At 60.2% G+C, this 25723-nt stretch overlaps 2 protein-coding genes across 2 annotated transcripts; both read left to right on the forward strand.

Annotated features, from left to right (window-relative positions):
- The first annotated feature begins 59 nt into the window (after positions 1-59).
- On the forward strand, positions 60-11947 carry AFMID (arylformamidase). Its single transcript, XM_059671376.1, has 11 exons — positions 60-195; positions 1737-1827; positions 8069-8173; positions 8283-8331; positions 9321-9406; positions 9494-9566; positions 9729-9826; positions 10087-10165; positions 10283-10424; positions 10633-10737; positions 11472-11947. The coding sequence occupies exons 1-11, from the start codon at positions 136-138 to the stop codon at positions 11502-11504; spliced, it is 921 nt and encodes a 306-aa protein (XP_059527359.1). The 5' UTR covers positions 60-135; the 3' UTR covers positions 11505-11947.
- Positions 11948-13303: 1356 nt separating this feature from the next.
- BIRC5 (baculoviral IAP repeat containing 5) lies at positions 13304-18725 on the forward strand. The gene is made up of 4 exons (XM_059671382.1): positions 13304-13489; positions 13870-13979; positions 15674-15791; positions 18494-18725. Exons 1-4 carry the CDS (start codon positions 13379-13381, stop codon positions 18581-18583), a joined length of 429 nt encoding a protein of 142 aa, XP_059527365.1. The 5' UTR covers positions 13304-13378; the 3' UTR covers positions 18584-18725.
- Positions 18726-25723: the final 6998 nt, after the last annotated feature.

The raw sequence follows: 25723 nt of genomic DNA on the forward strand, positions 1-25723 counted from the left end.
GTGGGGGGTGGAGGGGGTGGGGGGCGGGGATGGGGGCGTGGCGAGCTGGGTGGGCGTGGCCTGCCCTGACCTTGCCCGCCCTGTCCGCCCGGGTGAGCGGTGCGCCCGGCACTAGCAGATGCGAGCGGAGACGGGATGGATGCGCCGCAGGAGGACCGCAAGGGCGAGGCTCCCTGGAGGAAGATGTCGGGAGAGGTAGGCGGGTGGCAGGAGAGGCCGGGGCTGAGGGCGGAGGATGGTCAGGTGGAGGTTCCGGAGGCGCCATTGAGGGCCTACTGTGCGCCGGCACCGGGCTCTCGCCCCCGCCCCCCGCAGGCCTCTGAGAGCCCGGGAGCCTCGCTTGAAGGGTAGGGATCGCTGCAGCCCTGGCTCCGGGAATAGCCATGGGCCCCCGGAGTCCGGGCCGAAGTCCCGCCCGAGTCTGAGGTTATGCAACGCGAGTGAAGGATGTGCCAGGCGCCCGAGGATGCGAGAGGCCGTGTGCACGGCGGTGCGCGTGGGCCAGAACCACCTACCGGTGCGCAGGGCCTTGTCAGGTCACCATTCGACTGTGATTTCCTAACTGGCTTTCCGGCGTGTGAGGTAGGCAGTGTCCCTTTTTCTGGCCAGGCAGGCCTCTGAGAATCTGATGAGTTACTAAGTGTGGATCCTGCCCCTACGAAATCCCACTGTGTGTCTGTCTCTCTGTCACACACACACACACACACACACACACCCCTACACTATCAGAGGCCCATCAGAAACCCATTGCACTGTCACCATCGTGAATATAGCCATGAGGATGCTGGCGGCAGTCACAGGCTGTGCCGGGCCCGGCTGCAGACACCCCATGACAACAGCATGTGCAGGTGAGAGGGTTCAGACCCCAAGACCCCTGGCCAGCAGCCCTGTCAGCAGCAAGAGGCGGTCACCGCATCTGAGTGGTCGCCTTATTGGTTCACACGCCCTACATCTTCTGACCCTGTGAGGCTGCTGTTGTTATGCCCGTTACCGGGATGGCGGAACTGAGGCCCAGAGCCTGTGAAGTCTTACCCCAGAGGTCTGTCCAGGGTAAGACGGCCTGTCAGTGATGGAGTGTGGAGGGCACGCGGCCCAGCCGACTCCAGAGCCCACGGCCTCGCCATGAATTTCCCAGCCTGGCCTTTCCCCGTCCTCCTGTGCCTTTGTGCCTTTGTCCCAAACCCCTGTTCCTCCTACTTTCTGGATTGAGTCCGAACATCTTCGCCTGGCGTTCAAGGCCCGCGGCCCTCAGCCCCAGGCACCTGGCCTCCCTCTGCGTTTAGCGGGCTGGCCGGTCAGCGGCTCAGAGCTGACCTTCAGTTCCTTCCTCCCTTGTCACCTCCGTGCTTGCGGCTGTGCCGTGTCCTCCTGCGTCAGATCCCACCCTCGGGGAGGTCAACTCCGCGTCCCTTTCTCTGCAGCGGCCACCCCAGCTCCCCGGCCTACCTGGGTCTGAGCCGCTGGGGTTAATCGGGTCACATTTATGGGGCCTCATCTTCCCTTTATGGCCGTTTGCTGTACCTGAAGCTCCTGATTATTTGGTGGGTGGATGGGGGAGGTAGGGTGGGCAGGGCTAGCCAGGCAGCGGAGGGCAGCTGTGGGAACCTGAGATGTGGGGGGGGGGGCCCGGGGGGGGGGATGGGGGAGGGGTTCTGGGGCAGAGGAGCCCCCAGGCGGGAGGGAGGCGGGCACACGGTGGCGGCCGGAGGTCTAATGGAACCCGTCGTGTCCCGTAGGAGCTGGAGAAGCAGTACAGCCCCAGCAGATGGACTGTCCGCCACGGAGCAGAGGAAGCCCTGAGGACCTACTCACAGATAGGAAGCGAGGGTACAGGGCACCGCTTCTCGGCCGCTTGGGTGGACTTTAGCGTGTGGCAGCGGTTCAGAACCTGGGGCTGGGGGTGGAGCCGCTGCCCAGCCAGCTCTCAGGGCAGTTCCCAAGGCCCGGGCACTGCCTAAGCCTCCTGGTGCGCCCAGGCCCGGTGCCAGGAGAGCGCGGGAGGCCCAACCAATCGTGCCCCTTGCCCCTCTGCCCTGCCAGCCATGCCAGGCCTTAAGGCCACACGCCCGGTGGCACAGGGCGACGGAGTGAACAAAGGAAGGTCTTTTTTTTCATTAAAGACATCGGGGTTTGGGGACCTGCAAGCTAGTGAACGCCAAGCTGGGTCCCCCCTCGGCCTGGGCTTGCGGAGCGCTGCCTGGGCTTGCGGAGCGCTGGCTGTGGTCTCAACGCTCCGGGGAGGCGGGCTTTTGGGAAGCGTGAGCAAAGGGCAGCACCTCCCTCCGTGGGAAAATGGGTTGTTGGCGCAGACTCCTCCAAGCTGGGTGGTGGCTGTCCCACCTGAGGTGCCAGCTGGAGGCGCAGGCTGGGGGCTGGTTCCGTCCCCACAGAGCCGGGCGGAGCTGAGTCCTGGGCTCTTCAGAGATGCCTGCTGAGCCCAGCTGGGAGCCAAATACTCCTATTTGCTCAGTAAATATTTGAGGGCGCAGTGCCACCTGCCTGAGTTTGGAGAAAACCTGTTTGTCTATCTTACTCGTCCGGAGGGGGAGAGGGGTCGTCTTATAAGTAGCAGGAGCTGAGACGACGGTGCTGCCGTGGCCGCAGACACTGTGCTTAGTCCCCGCGCTCCGTGGCCCCGGGTCAGCTTGCAGCCCGTGTCCCTCTCCCTCCGGCTCCCATGCACCAGCGCCCGGAGGTGCCGCGAGATGGGGAGCGCTCCCTTCGGGCCAGGCCAGGCGAGTGGGGTGGAACCTGTTGCTGTTTAAAATGCTGACATTTTGTCCATCGTAGACTTTGGGTATTAATTTTAATTTAAAAAATATCTTGCATTTAAATATCATTTGTCTTATGATTGGTCTGCTCAAGCTGCCATAACACAGTGCCATCGGCTGGTGAGGCTTAAACAGCAGAAATCGACTTCTCGCAGCTCTGGACGCTGACAAGTCCCCGATCAGGGGCCAGACAATTTGGTTCCCTGGGGAGGGGCCTCTTCCTGGTTTGCAGACAGCCTCCTGCTATGTGTTCTCACATGGGGGGTGGGGGGGGAGAGAGAGAGAGAGAGAGAGAGGAGAGAGAGAGAGAGAGAGAGAGAGAGAGAGAGAGAGACTTCCCGTCTTTCTTTCTCTTCTTATGAGGCCTCTTATCCCATCACAGGGCCTCCACCCTCATGCCCTCATCTAACCCTAACCACCTCCCAAAGGGGCCGGCTCCAAATACCCTCACATTAGGGGGTAGGCTTCAGCATGAATTTGGGGGGTTTGGGGGAGGCACCCACGTTCAGCCCATAACAGTCCTCATTGCTGAGAGTTTTTTTGTTTTTGTTTTTTAAATATGTTTTTATGGATTTCAGAGAGGAAGGGAGAAGGAGAGAGAGAAACATCCATGATGAGAGAGAATCATGGACCGGCTGCCTCCTGCACGCCCCCTACTGGGGATCGAGCCCGCAACCCGGGCATGTGCCCTTGACTGGGAATCGAACCTGGGACCCTTCAGTCCGCAGGCCGACGCTCTACCCACTGAGCAACACCGGCCAGGGCCATTGCTGAGTGTTTTGGTGCCATCTCCCAACGCTGTGCCCCAAGAGAGAAGCCTCCCCCGGCAAGGCCCTGAATGACGAGGTTAAAAAAGGTCCCCGGGCTCAGAGCAGGTGATGTGTGACCCCCTGAACACAGCTTCCGGGTCAGAGTGGAGCAGGTGGTGTGTGACCCCCTGAACACAGCTTCCGGGTCAGAGTGGGGCAGGTGGTGTGTGACCCCCTGAACACAGCTTCCGGGTCAGAGTGGGGCAGGTGGTGTGTGACCCCCTGAACACAGCTTCCGGGTCAGAGTGGGGCAGGTGGTGTGTGGGGGGGGTCGTGATGACAGTCAGGGGGCACTGTTAGCACCCACCAGCTGGCCTTCGTGCCCCAGGCTCATCAGTGCCGCCTGTAATCTTGGAGATCGCCTCATTGGAGTCACACTGACGGGAGACAGCGAAACACAGCAAAGGGCTGTAAAGCAGAAAAAATGTCCTGCCGAACCGGAAAAACCTCCCACAGAGAGAAGGAAAGCACGTTTTGCTGGGTACAGATGCCCATCACGGGCAAGCGCTGGGGATTGCAAAGCCAAAGGAAACCTCACCCTCAGATACAGCCAGGCAGCCGCGCCCGGAGCATACATACCTGCGCTCAAGGCGGAGGGGGCTGTGCTCAAGCCGGAGGGCACGCTGGTCCCGCCAAAACCCACCTGTAATTAAAGGAGCACCGGCATTGCCTTTACCCAGTGACCTTATGACCAGAGGTAGTTTTGCAACCTGGAGCCAGGCACCCGCCGAAGGTAGGCTCCTGCCCCCAGGCGACCCACAGGCTGGGGCGCTGTCCTTCCCGGTGATGATATTTCAAAGGGACGCCTCCCGGGTCTTTGAGAAACAATTTCCCAGATTGTAAAACCGGCTGGAGACTGGTTTAGCTTTTAAAATACTGCCATACGTCTCAAAGGGGTAGAGAAACGATTTACAATTCCACGGAAGGTTCCTAAAGTAACGCTCTAAGGACAGGGAGGGAGGTGAACTCTGTTTTCCTCTTTTGCAGCCGGGAGAATTCATTCATTTTTTCTTATTTTTGATCTGTATCCACCCTGACGGCGTCGTCCTATTAGCTGGCAGTGGGGGTGGTTTCTTCTAATGAGTAGGTCAGCTCATTCCCCATCAAAGGCTGGCTGCCCTTACGCTGGGGCCGGGTGAGCCTGGGCAGAGAGCAGAGAGAGGTTTTAAGAACTATTTATCTTAAACTTGTTTTACCCAGACTGCCATACACATGTAATCTATATATATAAAAGCCTAAGCAACTGTTACGACCAGATGACCAGCCGGTAGTTACGATGCGCACTGACCACCAAAGGGCAGATGCTCAACACAGGAGCTGCCCCCTGGTGGTCAGTGCGCTCCCACAGCCAACCTCCTGCAGCTGGCCAACCTCTTGTGGTCCCTCCCCTCTGCTGGCTGGCTCCGATTGGTCCCAATCGCAGGCCAGGCCGAGGGACCCCACCCATGCACAATTTTGTGCACCAGGCCTCTAGTCTATAATAATAAAAGCATAATATGCTAATTAGACTGGACAGCCTAATGACCTTCTGAACGTCATTTCAGACATCCTTCCGGACGAAGCCACGGCAGCGGGGCCTGAGGCAGAGGTGGTTAGGGGCGATCAGGCAGGCAGGCAGGCAGAGTGGTTAGAGGTGATCAGGCAGGCAGGCAAGTAGTTAGGGGCATTCAGGCAGGCAGAGTGGTTGGGGTATCAGGCAGGTAGGCAGAGTGGTTAAGGGTGATCAGGCAGGCAGGCAGAGTGGTTAAGGGCATCAGGCAGGCAGGCAGGCAAGCAGTTAGGAGCCAGTGGTCCCAGATTGTGAGAGGGATGTCCAACTGCTGGTTTAGGCCCGATGCCTGCGGGATTGGGCCTAAACCAGCAGTTGGACATCCCCCGAGGGGTCCCAGATTGCGAGAGGGTACAGGCCAGGCTGAGGGACAACCCCCCCTCCCCCCCGCACGAATTTCATGCACCAGGCCTCTAAAATATATATGATTTACATATGTTAGAACTGATTCCTGCTGCTCTGTCTCCTCCAGCAAGCTCCACCTACTTACGGGAATTCCAAACTTCTGCTTCCAAGACCATGCCTCCCCACAGGAGGACCAATCACCAGCAAGGTGGGAGGGGCCTTGTGATTGACAGCCTCCGCGACTGACCGGTTTTCCCAGAGCCCTCCTGCCTTCACTGGCTACAAGACTGGGCTTTTTACTCTGCACCAGAAAAATGAAGGGAAGAAAACAAAGGAACGCACAACACAAGCCCTAATGCCGTGTTATTGTGGTAAAATACGTGTCAGATAAAACTGACTCTTCTAGCCAGGCTGCCGTTGACCTATGACCAGGAGGTCACGCTTGGATTCCCGGCCAGAGCATACGCCTGGCTTGTGGGCTCCATCCCCAATCAGGGGTGTGCAGGAGGCAGCCGATCGATGATTCTCTCTCATCACTGATGTTTCTCTCCCTCTCCTTTCCTCTTTGAAATCAATAAAAATATATTTTTAAAAATGTTTACTATTTAACCATTTTAACACTTCAGCAGTACTTAGTACAGTCACTTCTAGTTCCAAAACATTTTCATCTTTCTGGAAAGAAAAACCCTACCCGTCAAGCAGTTACTCCCCAATCTCCTCCCCCCACTACCCCCCCCCCCCCCCCCCCCCCCGCCCCTGGCAACCACTAACTGCTTCCTGTCCCTACAGGTCTGCCTGTTCCGGGCAGTTCTTACAAATCAAGCCACAAGGTGGAATTCTGTGTCTGGTGTTTCGGAGTCCCCCCATACTGGAGCATTCCCTTTGCATGTGTGGACAAACCGCATGTGTTTAGCCACGGATGGACGTTTGGGCTGGTTCCGCCGTTTGGCTGTTGTGAATCGTGCCGCTATGAACATTCCTGTACAAGGGTTAGCTTGAAAGCCCTACTTTCTCTCACTAGATAAAGCCATTCTACCAAAACGCATTTACTCTGAATGCTGGCTCTCGCCTTACGCTGAAGCCGACTCATGGACCAGCAGCAAACAGACCCTGACTCCAGGCCCTGGAGCGTGTCTGTAAGACAGCTTTGGGTGTGACTAGCAGAAGCCCCTTTGTGCTTTTTCACAAGAGGAACTTTGTAACAAGCCTGTGCTCGAAGCCCCCCGTGTTCCGCCCTCGGGATCCACGCTCTGGGGGACCCGGCGGCTCTCAGTGGGGTGGGGAGGAGGCTCGGCTCCGGATTCAGGATGAGCTGGGGGAGGAGGAGCCAGGAGGATGGACCAGGATGTGGTTTTTGTCCAGCAGCCCGCGTGACTTGTGTAAATAAATTAACGGGCAGCCATAGGACGAGACACTAACTAACTGTGTGTGTTTTTTATAAAGAAAAGAATGAGGAAGCTCTCTGTGCACTGACTGGGCAGGCTCCCCAAGGAATCTTACGTGACACAGGCAGGGCAGCACGTACTTAATACGCTGCCATTAGGATTCCGGGCAGTGAGATCCTGTATCTGTGTTCACACCATCGTCACCCTGGCGGCGGCGGGGACAGTTCCCTCACAAGCTCTCTGTGTGCTTTTTAATGGTGTCACTGTTATTTCTTTTTCTTTTCTTTTTTTTTTTTTAACTCTGTTTTTTATTTTTATTTTTTATTATTATTTTTTTAAATATATTTTATTGATTTTTTTACAGAGAGGAAGGGAGAGGGATAGAGAGTTAGAAACATCGATGAGAGAAAAACATCGATCAGCTGCCTCCTGCACACTCCTTACTGGGGATGTGCCCACAACCAAGGTACATGCCCTTGACCGGAATCGAACCTGGGACCCTTGAGTCCGCAGGCCGACGCTCTATCCACTGAGCCAAACCGGTTAAGGGCTGTTATTTCTTCATAGGAAAAAATGACGGCATCCACTGATCTTGGAAACAGACGCTCAGTCAGCACAGAACGTTCACAGATTAAACCCCTCTCAGATGTAAACAGTGTGCAGTGTGCTAACATTCTCAGGGTTCAGCTTAGACTCGGTGCAGCCTAATTGCTTCACTCAACAAAGCCTCCTGGTTCTAATCAATTAAAATGTGTTTAATTCCCAATAGATCCATTCTGCTCGGCATGTCCTGCTGTGTGGCCTGTGCCCCGCGCGCGCGTGGACATCTGGGAGCCGGTTTGGTTCTAGTGGTTAGATCCTTGCAGGCTCTCTGAGCAATGGTTGCTTGAAGCTTTATTTTATTAAAATATATTTTTATTGATTTCAGAGAGGAAAGGAGAGGGAGAGAGAGAGAAACATCAATGATGAGAGAATCATTGATTGGCTGCCTTCTGCACACCCCCTACTAGGGATCCAGCCCGCAACCCGGTCATGTGCCCTGACTGGGAATTGAACTGTGACCTCCTGGTTCATAGGGTGACGCTCAACCACTGAGCCACGCTGGCCGGGCAGCAAAGAGGCTTTTAGCAAAAAGGTTTCCACCTGAAATCAGATAGGAGCGGCCGCTGCCCGAGCTGCGCTGACAGCCCTGTCCGTTTCCCGGGACAGCCACCAGGAGGGCCCGGGCCACGCGGAGGAGCCTGCTGGATGTGCCCTACGGAGCCGGCGAAGGCGAGACACTGGACGTCTACTTCCCCGCGGGGGCGTCCGAAGGTGGGCAGGGCCGGGCGGCTACTTCCCCGGGCGGCGTCGGAAGGTGAGCAGGGCGGGCGTCTTGTGGAGCCCATGGGAGCCGGCCTCAGCCGCGTGCTTTGTCTTACAGCCCTGCGGCTCTTCGTGTTCCTTCATGGCGGATACTGGCAGAGCGGAAGGTGGGTCTGCCGCGTGGGAGGAGCAGGGGCAAAGGGAGAGGCACCTTTAAAAAAACTACAATAATAAAGGAGTAATATGCCAAGTAGACCGGACGTCCTTCTGGACGACCTTCTGGAGGGAGCCGGGGGCTGTGAGGGAAGCCCGGGTCCCGGGTGCCAGAGGGAAGCCGGTGCGGGCAGCCGGGGGAAGGAGGGCCTGCTCTTGCACGAATTTCATGCTCTGGGCCTCTAGTACATGTACATAGACAGTCCTCAGGTTACGTCGGACTCAATGTACATCCTTTCCTGACTACGTCACTATCTCCCATCCTATCTAATAAAGAGGGAATATGCTAATTGGCCCTCGTGCCGTCACAAAGATGGTGGTGCCCACAGCCAATAAGGAGGGAATATGCTAATTGACTGCCCCACCCTCAAAGATGGTGGCGCCCAGTCCCCTCAGTCCCCTAGCCGCCCAGGGCTGCCCAAGGCTCAGGTAACCAGGGCCGGCCGAGGCTTGCGCTACCAGCAGTGGCAGCAGCAGAGGTGTGATGGGGCGTCGCCTTCCCTTGATTGCTGGGTTGCCTCCCACCCCTGAGGGCTCCCAGACTGTGAGAGGGGGCAGGCTGGGCTGAGGGACCCCCTCCAGTGCATGAATTTTCATGCCCCGGGCCTCTAGTTTATTTATAAAAAAGAAAAGTTCCGTCATTTCAACGTATGCACATACGTGCTTTATGTTTTTTTATTATTTACTTACCACAAGTAAAGGTCAGGAATTGTTATCATTCTTTGAAGTTTTTTTTCCTGTTTCACTTCATCACTGCTGTGTCTGTGCTCCACGTGAGTGATGTAGGTGCTTACGTACGTAGGTGGGTTCTGACTTACGGCGAAAATCGCGTTAGGTGGCGCCGTAGGAACGGAGGCCCAGAGCCTGCCTCCTCCTGCCACACGGCTGAGGGGCAGGGGCAGTGGTGGCGGAGCTCCCGGGGTCACTCTTGGTCTCTCTGCAGTAAAGACGAGTCGGCCTACATGGCGGGCCCCCTGACCGCGCGGGGAGCGGCGGTGGTGGTAGTGGGTTACACCTTGGCCCCCAAAGGTACGGCGGTGGCCCAGCAGGGGTGGGGGCCAGGGGGCTTTGCGGGGAGCGAGCCCTCACAGCACCTGCCCTGCGCGTCTCCCACAGGGACCCTGGACCAGATGGCGGACCAGGTGGCCCGGAGCCTCGCCTTCCTGCAGAAGCGGTTCCCGGGCAACGAGTGGGTGTCGCCGCAGGTGTCCTTTGGCTGACGATGCTGGGGGGCTGGAGGGGCTGGGGGGCACTGGGTCCAGCCATTCAGCCCCTTCGTGCCGCCCAGCTGCCCTCTGGCCCGTGGAGCGGAGGACAAGCAGCGACGCGGCCTCCGCTCTGGCCCTCCCAGGGGGATGTACCTGTGCGGACACTCGGCCGGGGCCCAGCTGGCCGCCATGATGCTCCTGGTGAACTGGACCGAGCGGGGAGTCACGCCCAACCTCAAAGGTTTCCGTGGGGCCGGCAGCCTGGCCTCCCCTCCCCCACGGGGCCTGAGCTGGGGGCCAGCACTGGCTGCTGACCCGGGGGCTTTGGGTCTGTGAGCGGGGCCTGCTTGCTGCTTTTGGTTTCCTATTCTGGTCCCTCCCCCTCTGTCTCCACCCGCCCCTCCCCCCCATCCTGGGCCGGCCCACGCTGAGCCTGCACAAGGCCTGGTCTGGGTGGGTGGCCCCGCTGCCACCGGCCCTCTGGCGGTTCCTCCCTCCCAGCCTGCTTCCTGCTGAGTGGGATCTACGACCTGGGGCCCATCGTGCACACCTCTGTGAACGCCCCTCTGCGCCTGACCCCGTGAGTCCCCCTCCCCGCTGGCTGGAGCCCAGGAGGGGTGCGGCGTGAGGCGGGGAGGGTGTGAGGTGGGTGTGAGGTTCCTCTCCTCCTGACCGCCCCCCTCCTCCTCCCGCACAGGGAGGATGCCCTGAGGAACAGCCCACAGTGGCACCTGGAGGCGGCCTCCGCGAAGCCCAGGGGTCCAGCCTGCCCCATGCTGGTGATCGTGGGCCAACACGACAGCCCCGAGTTCCACAGGCAGTCCAGGGAGTTTTACCAGGTACCCGGCAGCCTGGCATGGGCTGGAGGTCGGGGCCATGCGGTCTCCTATCCTGCCCTGTATTTCACCCCAACGGCCCCAGTCCCTCCATCGCCAGTTCGCCGATTCGGCAGATGCGTGGTGAGCCCCTGCTCTGTGCCAGGCACGGGGTGAGAGCCCCCCTCTCCTCTCCCGCGCCACATGCTCCCCTGCGCCCTCCTCCCACCAGACCCTGTGCCGAGCGGGGTGGCGAGCCTCCTTCGAAGACCTCCAGGACGTGGATCACTTCGAGATGGTCTGGAAGCTGACCCAGCAGGACTACGCGCTCACCCAGGTGGGGCGTGTCCCTTCACGGGTGGGGGGCGGGGGGGGGGGTGCGTGGCCCCTGCCCCTGCGGTAGCCCCTACGTGTGAGTGGAGCGGGGAGCGCAGAGCAGCTGCTGGCTGGTTGTCGCCCAGGAGGCTGGGAGACCTGGCGCTAGGAATCAAGGGCCACACTTGCCTCCTTCACTTAATTTTCTTTTCTTTCTTTTTTTAATTTTTAATTGATTTCCGAGAGGAGGGGAGAGGGAGAGAGAAACATCAGTGATTGAGAGAGAATTATGGATCGGCTCCCTCCTGCATGTCCGCTACTGGGCATTGAGGCTACAACCCAGGCCCGTGTCCTGACCAGAATCGAACTGTGACCTCCTAGTTCATAGGTCAACGCTCAACCACTGAGCCACACCAGCGGGGCTTAATTTTATTTTCCAGGTAGAGTTGCATTCAATATCACTTTATATTAGTGTCAGGTGTACAGCATAGCGGTTAGACAAGAATATACTTTACAAAGTGATCCCCCTGTTAAATTTTGTAATGTTTACATATCCCGAAATAATGTTTATGGATTTCTTTTCAATGGTTTACAAACAGAAAGCCTTTCTTGGCCCCTGGGTCACAGGAGCCTCATTAGCACATTTCCAACGGGAGGTGGGGAACTCACTGAGCAGCCCTCTCCCTCATCACGTCCTCCCGAGAGCGCCTCCGAGCCTCTCCCGTGTGAGGGCTTTGTCTTTTCCTCCTGCTGCAGATTATTTTGAAAACAATCTTCCAAGAGTCCTGATGGGCCCCAAGCCCCAGCCGGCGTGCACCCGACCTGCGAGTCTTCTGCAAAGGGCCGGACCGCTCCCCCCAACCAGCCTCGCTTCCCGGGAGCCCTGTAGCCTCCATATGTCCACCTGCCCTGGCAAGAGCCCAGTCTTCCCCCTGCTCTGAGCAGGATCCCCGTCTCCGTGGCCACGCCCTGGTCGGAATCAAGCCGCTGCAGGGACAGGCCAGCCCGGGGCAACGCTGCGTGGTGTCCAGAGCGCCTCGCCAAGTCTGAGCCCACCGCCTGCTGAGAAAGGAGACAGAAACGACAGCTCCGACCCTGCATGCCCGGACACACACCTTTCAAAACAAATCAGAAAAGAATAGTCTTTCGTCACATGTAAAAGTGATAGAAAATTCAAATGTCCGTATCCATAAGCAAAGTTTTATTGGAACCCAGCTACGTTCATTCATCTACGAATTGTCCGTGGTGGTGTCTGAGCTACAAGGGCAGAGCTGGGTGGGGTCAGAGACTGGATGGCCCCAGAGCTAAACTGATTACCATCTGGATCTTTTGCAAGCGGTTCCCACACCAGGTCTGCCTTTTGCTTCACTCTTTGTCCACTCTGTCCTGGGCTCCACCGGACATTTGGGTCTGCCCTGAAAACCCTGGAATGTTAGCCTCGGGATAACCCCTTGACCATGACAGGACAGTGACACCCACAGGTGGACAAGCTTCTGCTGCCTCCCCACCCCCCCACCCCAGGAGAGTGTGCAGTCCCCTGGGAGCCAGCTGTCCCCCACTGCACCCCACCACCTCTCTGCCCCACTCTGAATAGCTCGCAGTTCAAGAATGATTGATTAGCTCTGGCCGGTGGTGCTCAATGAGTTTGTTAAAAATTTAAATTCACATTTGACCTAAAAATCCACTTTTAGAAATCTAGCCCCTGGAAGCAAAAGTACCAGAACACAGGGATATTCATACAAAGTGTTTACTGCAGTATCCTATATAATAAAAGGCTAATATGCAAACTGTCCCCTTGGAAGTTTGACTGCTCACTATGACGTGCGCTGACCACCAGGGGGCGGCACAGAACAAAGGAAGGCCCTGGCCCACAGCCGACAGCTGGGGAAGGAAGGCCCCAATCAGCCCTGATCACCAGCCAGACCAAAGGACCCTACCCGTGCACGAATTTCGTGCACTGAGCCTCTAGTTATATACAATGGTACAGAATTAGCGACCTGAGGGCCCGTCCATAGGGGCCTGACTGAATAAGTATCTGTGCTGCAGCATGGCCCGCCTTGGACCTGGAGGGATGCCTGGTTCCGGAGGGTTTCTGATGGGAAGGCAGAAACCCAGTTCCAAGGGTTGATTTCGAGACTTCCAAGAAGCCGCAGTGAAAAGACGTGGTAAGAGCCGAGTTCATAGCTCCCTGAGCCAGGGCGGAGGCGGAGCCCTGGATTTCACCTGGGACATCTTTTCCCTGGAGGCTGCTCGGTCTCAGCACACATTCCAACTCAGCTGGCTCGGGGGCAGGGGGAGCTGGCACTAGGGGGCCCCAGGAGTGGGGCGCCCACAAGGACAACCAGAGTTTGCAGGCTGAAAGGGCTTCATACAGATGTACTCGACCGGCGCCTCCTTAAATCCATTAGGAGGACTGCAGCCCACCTTAGCTCCGCTCGCACCACTCTGCTAAGCGTGGGAAGCGGCAAACGCGGGACCGAGGTCGCTAGGTGCACGGGGCGCAGAAGCCAAGCCACGCAGAGGAAGGACTACAACTCCCAGCATGCCCCGCGCACTCCCAGAAGGCCGCGAGGGCCGCTCCCGAGCTGGGCGTTCCCGACAGGCCTCGCGGCGGCCGCCAACCGCTCGATTTGAATCGCGGCACCGCTCGGGGTGGCGGTGGGATGGGTGCCCCGTCGTTGCCCGCGGCCTGGCAGCTCTACCTCAAGGACCACCGCGTCTCCACGTTCAGAAACTGGCCTTTCCTGGAGGGCTGCGCCTGCACCCCGGAACGGGTGAGACGGGGGGGCCCGGGGTCCCGGGCCCGTCCCCTCCCGCGGGCTCGGCCCCCCTCTGGGCTCCCGGGCTCGGGGTGTCCCTCCCGCGGGCTCGGCCCCCCTCTGGGCTCCCGGGCTCGGGGTGTCCCCCCCGCGGGCTCGGCCCCCCTCTGGGCTCCCGGGCTCGGGGTGTCCCTCCCGCGGGCTCGGCCCCTCTCTGGGCTCCCGGGCTCGGGGTGTCCCTCCCGCGGGCTCGGCCCCCCTCTGGGCTCCCGGGGTGTCCCTCCCGCGGGCTCGGCCCCCCTCTGGGCTCCCGGGGTGTCCCTCCCGCGGGCTCGGCCCCCCTCTGGGCTCCCGGAGGGCACGCGCCGCGGGTCCGAGCCTGCCTTCCCTTGCAGATGGCCGCGGCCGGCTTCATCCACTGCCCCACCGAGAACGAGCCCGACCTGGCCCAGTGCTTCTTCTGCTTCAAGGAGCTGGAAGGCTGGGAGCCGGACGACGACCCCCTGTGAGTGCCGGCGCCCGCCCCTCCGCTCTGCGCGGAGCCGGGAAACCGCATTTCCAGGAGGGACGCTTGGGGCGGGAGCGGTTCCGGCCTCATTTTGCGCCCAAGCAGCTGTTGCAAGTAGACGAACCTCCGTGCGCCTCCCGCCGCCTCCGCCTCCGCCTCGCAGCCTGGTGGGGCCGGTGCCCCTCGGTGCGCGTTGAAGAGGCTTTTTCCCGTCGGTCCCCAGGCCTTGGAGGTTGGACAGAACCGGGAGCAGCCCCTGTTGTGACCAGGGTGCCCAGGTGCCTTTCTGGTTTCAGAGGTTTTTTTAAAAAATATATTTTATTGATTTTTTTTTACGGAGAGGAAGGGAGAGGGATAGAGAGTTAGAAACATCCCTGAGAGAGAAACATGGATCAGCTGCCTCCTGCACGCCCCCTGCTGGGGATGTGCCCTTGACCGGAATGGAACCTGGGACTCTTCCGTCCACAGGCGCTAGCCACTGGGCCAAACTGGTCAGGGCAAGAGCTTTTTTTTTTTTTTTTTTTAAATATGTTTTTATTGATTTTAGAGAGGAAGGGAGAGGGAGAGAGAGAGAGAGAAGCATCAATGATGAGAGAGAATCAAGCCTGCGACCCAGACACGTGCCCTTGACTGGAATCGAGCCCAGAGCCCTTCAATCCACAGGCCCACGCTCTGTCCACTGAGCCAAACCAGCTAGGGCTTGTTTCAATTTTAAACCTCAAGCCTTACTGTGCTACAGTTCCCACACCACCAACCAGCCTTCCAGAGGGGCCCTGGGCCCCGCTGGGGTTCGCTCTGTAGGGGACGGGACCCCGTGTCTGCATTCAGGGGCCCGCAGTGTCTCCTGCCGGCCAGTGCCCGCTCTCACCTCCCCCGCAGAGTCGCCTGTTTCCACCACTTTCCTTTCCCGTGGAGACGAGCCGGGGACTGTGTTTGCGGCCGCGGCCCAGTGTTGACGGGGTGGCGTGGTGGGCACACCGGGAGCCCTGGGAAATGCCAGCGTGCTCTGGGGAGTGGGTCTCCTACGCGCGGCGATGTTTCATGTCCTTGCCAGTGTGGGCTGACCCTCTGGACTTCCTGTGGCCTGTGTTCGTCCGTAGGGCCCTGGCTCGGGGCTGGGCGCTCCGCCCGCCTGCTTCCCACGCAGACGTGATGGTGCGCGGCCCAGCGCTTCCCTGGAGAAGCCTGGCCGCGGGCCTCATTCCAAACCAGTAGATTATGTGACAGTTCCCGGGGTATGAGGCTGCTTCAGCGCATCCCTAGAGGCCTGGGCCCGTTTGGCTCAGTGGATAGCGGGCACCAGCCCGGACTGCAGGGCCACAGGTTCCACTCCGGTCAGAGGCACATCCCTCCGTTGCAGTCTCGGGGGAGGATTAACAAACCAAAAAACACCTTGAGGGTTTTCGGGGATCTGACGTGTGACAGCTCTGGACTCACGTAGCACTTCCTACTCACTGCTCCGGGCTCCTGGGGACTCCATCCGGGAAGGGGGAGGGGGGGGGCGTCCACAGAGGGAAGGCGCTGCGCCGAGCCGCGTGGGGAGGTGGCCGGGGACCTAGTCCTGGTCCCGTCTACTTGGGACGTCACTGCTCTCCAGCGAGCGGGCGTCTGCAGGCGGAGGGTGGGAGGCGGTGGCGACGAGCTGCGGCCTCTGACCCGCCGCCTCTGACCCGCCCTGCGTCGCTCCCTAGGGAGGAACACAAGAAGCATTCGTCAGGCTGTGCCTTCCTTTCTGTCAGGAAGCAGTTCGAGGAGCTGACCCTCGGTGAATTCCTGAAACTGGACAAGGAAAGAGCCAAGAACAAAGTGGTACGTGTGATGGCTGAGAGCCCCGAGCGGCCTGCTGGGCGCCTGCAACGCCGAGCCCTCCAGCCCCACACCCTCTCGCAGCGCGTCTGTGAGATGGCGTCTGTGATGTTCTTGTTTCCACACCCGTTTACAGATGTAAGCCCATTAGCCGGGTGGCTGCACAGAAGCAGGCATGGGCTGGTGGGTGGCCGCAGGCTGAAGGTGGCCGGCGGCTCTAGGGGACAGACCAGCCTTGTTTGTCGTTAGGGGACAGGCTGAGCAGACGGGAGGAAGACTGGGGCGGCCAGTGAGGCTGAAGGGACCATAGAAGGGAGAAAGGCAGAGCTGGGGCCTGTTGTGGAGGTGACAGCACTGCCCAGCAGGAAGCCAGCAGGGGGCGCTGTCGGCACCGGCGGGGTGGGCGGCATTTATTGGGCATCGGGTGTGAGTCATACAGAACACTTCCCGTGATGCATGAGGTTTTTTGTCTGTTTAGTCATAAGCGGTATGAGCTTCTATAAGGGGTGGCCACTGCCACCCGGTGTATTCCTTTCCAGGTCATTTAAAATTTACATATTTTAAAGAGGGCTGGAAAGTTTAAGCTAAGCCGCGGCCCTCAAGTCTGAGATGTCCTAGGCCCATGGTCGGCAAACCGTGGCTCGCGAGCCACATGCGGCTCTTTGGCCCCTTGAGTGTGGCTCTTCCACAAAATATCGGCTCCTCCACAAAATACCGACTTCTGCGCGTGGGCCACGAAGTTTCAATCGCGCTGTACGTGCGCCCGCACGTGGGCTGGCTCCCTAAGGCTCATCTGTTTTGTAGGCTGTTTCGACCCAGGTGTGAAGCCTGTTATGTGAGCGCACCACACAGTGCAGGGCAGTCGTTTATCAGACGTTTTATTGAGAACCAGAGGACACGCTGTGCTGCGCTGCACCGGTGCGGGCGGCGGGGCGGTGCTGGTGGTGCTGTGCGCCTGAGACCCGGTTAAAGGAGGTGCCGCGGCCGGTGGGCGGACAGGTCACTGCGAGGCCAGCCCACGACAGCCCTGCATGTGCATCGCTGCCCCGCCCTTTGGGGGAAGTGGAGCGAGGGGAGCCAGTGTGAACAAGCCCGTGGAGGGTGAACGTCCGACGGGAGCACCGGAGCAGCTGCTTCTCTGCGGACTCGGGTTCCTAAACCCCAGGGGGGGGGGTTTGGGGGGGGCGGGGGGGTTGGGGGGGCAGGCGGGAGCTGCCGCACAGGTTGCTCGGCCAGTTTCACTGTTTCTCACAGGAGGTTCTTGTTGTTTCTTCAGCCCCTTTGGTAGGAAGCGTGTGCGGACGGCGCTGGCCTCCGTGTGGTGGTGCTGACATGGCAGCCTGTGTGCACAGGGTCTGCAAGGGCTCAGGCGCGGGTCCCTTACCAGGCTCGCCATTGGCCGTTTTCTCTTGTTCTTGTCAATGTATTATTTTTAAAATCAAATTTTCTTTAAAAAGAATGTTTATTATTACTATTTTTAAATCTTTACTCAAGGATATGTTTTCACTGATTTCAGAGAGAGAAAAGAAGGGAGAGGGAGAGAGAAACATCGATGGGTTGCCTCCTGAACGCACCCAGATCGGGGTTTGAACCTGAAACCAGGGTATATCCCCACTGGGAATCAAACCTGCGACCTTTTGGTGCGAGGACAGATGGCACTCCAACCAACTGAGCCACATAGGCCAGGGCAAAATTAAATTTTCTTTTAATTTTAAAGTAAGTAAGCCACACGGCTGGTGTGGCTGTTAGTTGGGGCATCGTCCTGTACAGCAGAAGATGAGCAGTTCACTTCCTGGTCAGGGCACATGCTCAGGCTTCGGGTTTGAGTTCGGGAGGCAGCCAATTGATGTGTTTCTCTCTTTCTCTCCCTCTCTCTATTTTTCTCTCTCTCCCTCTCTCCCTTCCTCTCTAAAGTTCATTTTTTTAAAAAGTACATATTGAAAGTAATTTCTAAATGTTAGAGTTTGTTTTTTAATGTGACAAATCAAGGAGAATAAAAATTAAGGTAGGGCAGCCCTAGCTGGTTTGGCTCAGTGGATAGAGCGTGGGCCTGCGGACTGAAAGGTCCCGGGTTCAATTCTGGGTTGTGGGCTTGGTCCCCAGTAGGGGGCGTGCAGGAGGCAGCCAGTCAGTGATTCTCTTTCATCATTGATGCCTCTCTCTCTCTCCCTCCCTCCCTCTCTGAAATCAATAAAAACATTTTTTAAAAATTAAGGTGGGGCCGAAACCGGTTTGGCTCAGTGGATAGAGCGTCGGCCTGCGGACTGGAGGGTCCCGGGTTCGATTCCAGTCAAGGGCATGTACCTGGGTTGCGGGCATATCCCCAGTGGGAGATGTGCAGGAGGCGGCTGATCGATGTTTCTCTCTCATCGATGTTTCTAACTCTCTATCTCTCTCCCTTCCTCTCTGTAAAAAATCAATAAAATATATATTAAAAAAAAAAAATTAAGGTGGGACTAATGTGGTTGTCACTTGCTCTCCGGAGGGAGCGCTGAGCAGGCGGAAGGCTGGAAGCTAGCCCTGGCAGCGGGCGGCGGGAGGCGGAGGTGCTGTGTTCGGGGGAAGCTGGTGTTCGAGAGGAGGCTCTGCCAGGCTCGCGGGCAGCCCGGCCGGTGCTGCTCGGACCCCAGTCTCGCTGACCTCAGCCACACGGTGCGGTTTGGAAGCTGCTGTGTCACTCTCCTGACTCTGTCCTTTATTTCCAGGCAAAGGAAGCCAACCACAAGCAGAAAGAGTTTGAAGAAATCGCAAAGAAAGTCCGCAGTGCCATCGAGCAGCTGGCAGCCATGGAGTGAGGCCCCGCGCGCTCCTGGTCCCCCGGAGGGCGTCGTCGCCAAGGCTCGGTCCCCAGTGTCGCTGCTGCCGTGGGCCGGGGCAGTGACTTGGGAAGGAGGCGCACTGACCATGTGGAGTGAGAACTTAAGCCGCCGTGTTTTCTCGTGAAAGCGGGGCCACGGCGTCCTGTCTGCGCCTGGCGTTGCTGAGGGCCGCGCTGATTCTCTTTCTTTGGTCGCCACGGCTTATGGATCCTGGAGGTGCCTGGGGGGGGGGGGGGGGGCAGGTGTGGGCACGTGGGTTTCTGGCTCACAGCCTGAGATTTATACGAGCGCATCATAGGTCTTTGCTGCTGGACGAGTAGAGGATGAAGGGTGCCATTCACGTGCATTTCCGTGTCCCAGTGCTCTGTTCTCTCCCTTCGCGAGTCCTGTGACCCCTCACCTGCCAGGCCTGGCTGTGCTGTGTGTGTCCGGGGTCTCCCCACCTGGTCATCAGGACCTTCAAGGCTGCAGAGGGGCTGTAGTGGAGCCCCGAGTGGCTGGGAGGGACAGCGAGGACTGGCGTCTTGGGTAAAGCCAGCCTCTTGCTTTGAGGTCGGTTGAAGGTCCTCCCCCTCCGATGGGCACATGACAAGGTGACAACATTTCCCCAAAACAGACAAGGAAAAGGTCCTCGGTGCCCGACACAGCATTTCCGGGGCCGCCCAGTGCCCGGCCCTCTCCAGCCGGAGGAGTGCAGTGGGCGGTCCCTGTCTTCGCGGCTCCACCCACGGCCGGGCGGGAGGAGACCTACAGAGCAGCTCCTGGCCTGGCCCGCTGTCCCCTTCCCTGGAGAGGGACCCGCAGCACACCCTCGCCGCTGCGGGAATGACCCCTCCTCTCACTGCTCATGCCCCCCGTTGCCCAGAGCCCGAGCCCCCTCTCCAGGCCCTGGCCGCTGCAGAGCCAGCAGCAGCGATGGGAGGTGAGGTGGAGAGGGGGTGTCAGGGAGTAGAGGGAGCCAGGAGTTAATCACTGACACCCTTCCATGACCCGGCTGGCCGCCTCCCTTTGTGCACTGCTGGCGGCCGTGGTGGGCAGCGACTACTGGTACTCCCGGAGGTGGCAGCCGCCCGCAACTGCGCAGTGCTCAGGCCACTGTCTGTCTTCAGGAAGGGGCTGGGGGTGAGGTGGGAGCAGGTGGAGGTGGGAGGCAGATGTGGGGAGCTGAGGCCCACAAGTGGCTTTTCTCAGGGGGGTCAGGCGGGCCTCCCACCCCTGCACCCCATCAGGCACAGCCAGGGCTGGGGGCAAGGGCCTGACACACGGGCGGGCAGTAGGACGGCCACCTGGGTCCCACACGCAGTGGCTACGGCCCAGGCAGCAGGCGGGAGGGCTGCCCACTGCCGCCCTCACACACACGGGGCCAGCCTGGGCCTGAGTGTGTGTACGTGCACCTGTCAGTGTGAGTATGTGACTAAGACTGTGAGCACACGTCCATGTGTGTGAGTGCAGAGGTGAGTGAGGTGTGTGTGTGTCTGTGAGAAGTGTGTGAGCCTCCCCACATCGGGGCCTCCCACCCCCACCTGCTCCTTCAGCCCCAGCCCCTTGAGGACAGACAGCTGGGCCCTGCCCTCCCTCTCCCCCTTCCCTTCCCCCTCCCCCTCCCCCTCCCTCGTGCCTGTGGCTGTGAATGAGTGAGAGAGAGGTGGCTTCCTCCGAGCGCCTGGGGAGGAAGGACCCAGCTCTTCGTCCACCAGACAGACTTGTGCACGTGTGTATGCATGTGTGCGCACGTGTGTGTATGCAGGTGGGCCGTGTGTGTGCACATGTGGGGGGAGTCAGCGCCCACATCACGCGCACACTTTTTGGGTCCCAGCCTGCGAGTGTCCTGAGGGCGCCCTGTGCGTCACATGAGTAAAGGCCCCGAGGGCCCGGCCAGGCAGCCCCAGCTCCGAGAGGAGAGGATCTGGCGGCCTCGGGGCGGTCAGCCCTCTGGCCCTGGCAGGCCCGCCCACCAGGCTGCGTCCTGCTGCGGAACAGCGCATCCCCTGGTCGGCCCCTTTGCCGTCAAGAATCTGGACGTCTCCGCCTCGGAGTGGGACCTCCTGTGTGAGTCCTGAGCGCAGTCACCCCTCCTTCAGTCCCCGGAACTCACCAGCTGACCCACCGGGCCCACACGTATATGAAAACCCTCCCCCGACCAGCCATGGCCCCTGCTCTCTGGTGGCTCCTGAGCGAGGGACCCAGCGCCCAGCCTACCTCGTGCCCTTTGGGTTCGCCTTTGAGTCTCCAATGGGCCACCTGGGGGCACGTGTCTACTGCCCCAGAGCAGCCTGGGAGGCTGGGACGGTGCTGGGGGAGCCCCTCGCCCTGGGCGCGAGGAAGCCTTCGCCAGACAAGTAGCCACTGGGAGGACCGGGTGGTTACCATGGGGACAGGCATCAGAGGGAGGCAGGTGGCCCAGCTCCTCCAGCCCCGGCCAAGGCGGCCTCCAGGCAGACGGGGCTCCGAGGCAGGCCTGGCCCCCCACCCTGGCAGGGATATTGGAGGGTGCTGGTGTGGGGCAGGGATATTGGAGGGTGCTGGTGTGGGGCAGGGATATTGGAGGGTGCTGGTGTGGGGCAGGGATATTGGAGGGTGCTGGTGTGGGGCAGGGATATTGGAGGGTGCTGGTGTGGGGCAGGGATATTGGAGGGTGCTGGTGTGGGGCAGAGATGTGAGGGGACATGCACGGGGGGCGGGGGCGGGTACGGGGTGCTGTTTGCACAGGGCTCTGTGGGATGAGGTCCTGGGGTTGGAGGACTGAGCCCCGCCTCCTGCAGGAAGGGATGGCGCCTGGCAGACACGAGTGGTCACCTGCCCCTCCCCAGGCGCCGTGACGCTGGCGGGCTGTTGGCTGCCTCAGCTGCTTGCACCTGGCCTTCATGGCGGCGGCCCGCCAGTATGGCGCCCGGCACGTGCGGGACGTGGGCATCCGCTTTGGCTGGCCCCTTGCCCGGGCCTGGGGCTCAGTGGGGTCCTCAGCCTGAGCTGGCGGCCTGCACTCTGTGGTCATCTGAGTCCCGCCGGCAGGGGAGGGGCTGGGTTTCCCACCCCATCCTGGGGCTGGGTCCTGGCTGGGAGGGGTCCTGGTCGGGCAGGGATGGGACAGGAGTCAGGCTGCTCTTGGGGGCCAAGGAGACGTGGGGCTCCCCTGCCCTGTGTAGGCCGTCTGTCAGCACTAACTGGTTGCCTCCTGCGGAGACGGAGACGAGAAAGTGAGTCCCAAAGGAAGCAGGCACCCGAGGGGGGGGTGTGGTGGAGCGGGGAGGGGTGCTCAGCGGCCCCTCTGCCATTGGTCCTGGTGGCCACCACTGCCCAGTCCTAGGGGCCTGGGTCAGGTGGAGCAGCTGCCCGTTTGGGGGAGGGGGGAGTTGGAGAGAGGCAGGTGCGGCTGTTTATCCCATCCGCCAGTCGCCTTAACAATACTAACCACCCACCCATTTCACAGACGGGGAGAGTAAGGCCCAGCTCCCCGCAGAGCAAATGGCAGAGCCAGAGGCCCTTGCTGCTGGCGGGACTCGTGGGCCCCCAGGCCTTGGTGGGGCGGGAGGGCCTGAGGGCCTGGGTCCGCGGTGCAGGCTGGCACTGGGCAAGGTGCACGCGGGCTCCTCCCCGTCCTGTCCTCGTGCGGCGGCTCCCTGGGCGTGTCTGCAATGTCCAGGGCCCGGTGGGCACCCGCACGGCAGGTGTGGAAGAGGCGGGGGAAGGCGAAGGGGCTGCTTAGCACGCAGGGGCCGGGTTGGGCCGCAGGTGTATCGAGTGGAGGCTGTGGGGCGCATTGGTTCCCGGGCAGCAGGCGCAGAAGAGGCCGCTCGGAGGGCCGGACGGGAGGTGGGCGGCCAGCCCACACCGGGCCGCGTGGTCAGAGGACTGAGACGCTCACTTTCCTGGAGGTGGAGAAGTCGGGGTGACCGAGGAGAAGGGTCCCAGGGACTGTGCGGTAGGAGAAGCCCCCAGCCGCCCTGTTCCAGGGCCACCTGAGCCGGGTGTGTGCTGGGGCGATGGCGGCCTCTCTTGCCTTGGTCTCCCCTCCCTGTCTCTCCTGTTGCTTTAGAGGTTACAGGAAGTTCCGGGGCACGGGGCTGGGCCAAATGGGGAGCTGAGGGGCTCCGTCCTGTCGCTGAGTTAGCATTACACTCCCTGTAGCAGCCCTGCCGTCGTCCTGGATGAGTCAGCTTGCGCGGGTGCAAATTGCCTTTTCTCTCTCAAGTTCCCAGGCCCTAGTGGTGTGCTCAGTGGTTAGAGCGCTGGCCTTCAGACTACAGGGTCCTGGGTTTGATTCCGGTCAAGGGCATGTACCTCATTGCAGGCTTGATTCCCGGTCCTGGTCATGTTTCTCTGTCTCTCCCGCTCCCTTCCACTCTCTAAAAATCAATGGAAGCCCTAACCGGTTTGGCTCAGTGGATAGAGCGTTGGCCTGCGGACTGAAGGGTCCCGGGTTCGGTTCCGGTCGAGGGCGTGTGCCTTGGTTGCGGGCACATCCCCGGTGGGGGGTGTGCAGGAGGCAGCTGATCGGTGGTTCTCTCTCATCGATGTTTCTAACTCTCTATTCTCCCTTCCTCTCTGTAAAAAATCAATGAAATATATTTAAAATAAATAAATAAATAAAAATAAAAATCAATGGAAAAATATCCTCAGGTGAGGATTCACCTAAAAACAAAAAAGTTTTCAGAATCGATAATGAGCACCTGTGGCTCACAACAGTGCAAGGGCCGGCACCGTCACAGCCGTGTGCGTGCTTGTGTGCATGCGTGTCCATCCATCCAGAGACGTCTTCTGCAGACACAAGCTCCTTATTCCAGGTGGGCACAGGCGGGCTCCGGGGGGGGGGGGGGGACCCAGGGGAGTGTCCCCCTGTCAGATCCAGGGCCTGGCTTTGGGGCAGGTCTCTCGCTTCTGAGGCCTCACTTCTGCCTCCCCTCGGCCCCGCTGGCCCCGCTGCTGTGGGTGTTCTCCAGGCCAATGAGCTCCCACTCCAGTGGCAGGGGCTCCCGAGGCCCCGTGTGACTGACCATCCTCTCCAGCTCCGCCAGGTCCAGGGGCAGGTCCGGGAGGGGTGCAGGTGTGTGCCCGCCATCTGCAGGGGTGTGGGCGGGGCATGGACAGGCAGGTCCAGGGATCTCCTTACTCGGTCCTGAATGCTCCTCCCCTGCTCCAGTTGTGGAGCCTTTCCCGTGCTGTGGACATGGGCACAGACATCCCAGCTAAGGAGGCGGAGGAAAGGACTCCCTCTGCCCCGCCCCCCGCCCCCCTTCTGAGACCGTGCTTGCCGCGCACCCAGTGCTCCGAGCGCCCACTAGGGCGCAGCAGGGCGCCGAGCTCCGCGTGTCTGAGCGGCTGGCCTGAGCCTCGGCTGCCCTCGTGTGGTCAACCTGGGAAGGGCTCTCCTCGCTCCCGGAGAGCCCAGCGCAGGTCCCTTCCCCGTGCCTGGGAGGCCGGTTCCCACAGGAGCGCTGAGCGCATTGATCGGGCCCCGGCCGCTCACAGGTGTGGAGGTGACACTCCTGTCCCAGGGACACATCCCTGAGAGACACAGGTGGGGACCCTCTGCCCCGCCCAGCTCGGCCAGGCTGAGCTCCAGGCCACAGCTGACTCCCAAGTGCCTTCTGCCAATTAGGGCACAGTGTCCCTCAAGATACCGCACTGTCCTGTGCCGGGAGGCGAGCCCAGGACAGCCATCCCGCGAATCGCCGGGCCTCGCATAGCTTGCACCCCTTTGCCTGAGACCTGCCTGCAGGGCATCTCCTGCACCCAGGGGGACCAGCAGCTGGGGCACAGGCATCAGCTGGGCCCCAGCAGGAAACAGAGGGCACAGGGGCACTGGAGAACCGGAGAGTTTAAAAGGGGACAGTCTGCGGCTGGCCTTGGTTGGGTGGGCTCCATGGAGGTCTGCTCACCCCAGCAGCTGGCAGCCTTTTTCTGCAGCTCAGAGGGAAGGAATGGGGGGGGGGGGGGGGGCAAGGAGGCTCCACCAACAATGGCTCTCACACAGAGCCACTCTGCTAAGTGCTCCCCTTGGGGTACAACCCTGAGCCCCGGTGCCCAGAGCAGGACACCATGCCCTGGGCTGTGCTGAGTGGCAGAGCTGGACTGGGGCCCCAGTCTGCCAGCTACACAATCTGTGGTCTTAGTGACCAGGTTCCCAGGTCCGGGGGCCCCTCATCTACCCTCTGCTTCCCACCTCCTGGGCCATGCCCCCCCCACATTGAAACTCTGTGGTTTGAACCCCCCTGACCCACCCAGACCTCACACCTGTCTCACTTCCTTTCCCATCAGCCCCTGCAGGTGGGGCCCTGCGGTTTCTCTGCTGACTTCCTCTCCCAGAACAGAAGGGCTGGAGGCACAGAAGGGGAGACTGGGGGGCTGGGGGCGGAGCTCCTGGCTCCTCTCTCCTGTGGCATTGAGTCTGAAGCCCTGAGCATAGCATTCAAAGCTGGTGGGACCTGGCCTCTGCTTTGCCCTCTGGGCAAGGGTGCCCCCCCCCCCCCCCATCCAGCCACATTCCCCACCGTATCCTGAACTCCTTTCTCACCACCATGCTTCTGCTTCTGCAGTTTCCCGCCCGGTGAGCCAGCATTTCCTTCCCGCTGTCCCAGCCGCCCCCCCCTCCCCCCAGGTCCCAAGGCGCCTGTGGACGCCGGAGAGCCCAGCACCTCCCCCGCGGATGGCTGGCAGCGACTGTTTACGCATGAGGCTGCCTGCTGAGCAGTGGGCTCAGCATCTTTGAAGTTCCAGGCAGCAGTGGTGTCGGCTGGGTGCATGATCAGCCCCAGTCACCACCTGACCCCACAGGCAGGTCCTCGGGGCTCAAGTGGCAACTCTGTGGCTTGTTGCAGGCACAGCTGAGGGTGGCACACACCTGGTGGCAGCAGTGGTTCCCTGTGGCAGCAGCTGAGGTGATTAGAACCTTTTCCTCGGGGTGCAGCCTGCAGAACCCTCTTTGCTCTTAGTTTTCTGTTTGTCTTCATGGGGAAGGCGGTGGGTACAGGACAAGAGCTATAGGCTTTAGAGTGAGAAGACCTGGGTGCAAATCCTACTTTGCCACTTACGAGGGATGGGACCTTGAGCCCCTCACTTAGCGTCTCAGAGCCCCTCAGTAAAACGGGGTAACGCCCACCTCATTGGGTGCGTGGG

The sequence above is a fragment of the Myotis daubentonii genome, chromosome 16, assembly GCF_963259705.1.
Source record: "Myotis daubentonii chromosome 16, mMyoDau2.1, whole genome shotgun sequence".
Classification (NCBI taxonomy): Eukaryota; Metazoa; Chordata; class Mammalia; order Chiroptera; family Vespertilionidae; genus Myotis; species Myotis daubentonii.

Bases quoted from the DNA above. Each gene is read 5' to 3' on its own strand.
- AFMID (XM_059671376.1), top strand. From the start codon at position 136: ATGGATGCGCCGCAGGAGGACCGCAAGGGCGAGGCTCCCTGGAGGAAG. The intron at 196-1,736 runs GTAGGCGGGTGG...CGTGTCCCGTAG, and splicing joins GGAGGAAGATGTCGGGAGAG to GAGCTGGAGAAGCAGTACAG. The intron at 9,407-9,493 runs GTACGGCGGTGG...CGTCTCCCACAG, and splicing joins TTACACCTTGGCCCCCAAAG to GGACCCTGGACCAGATGGCG.
- BIRC5 (XM_059671382.1), top strand. From the start codon at position 13,379: ATGGGTGCCCCGTCGTTGCCCGCGGCCTGGCAGCTCTACCTCAAGGAC. The intron at 13,980-15,673 runs GTGAGTGCCGGC...GTCGCTCCCTAG, and splicing joins GAGCCGGACGACGACCCCCT to GGAGGAACACAAGAAGCATT. The intron at 15,792-18,493 runs GTACGTGTGATG...CTTTATTTCCAG, and splicing joins AAAGAGCCAAGAACAAAGTG to GCAAAGGAAGCCAACCACAA.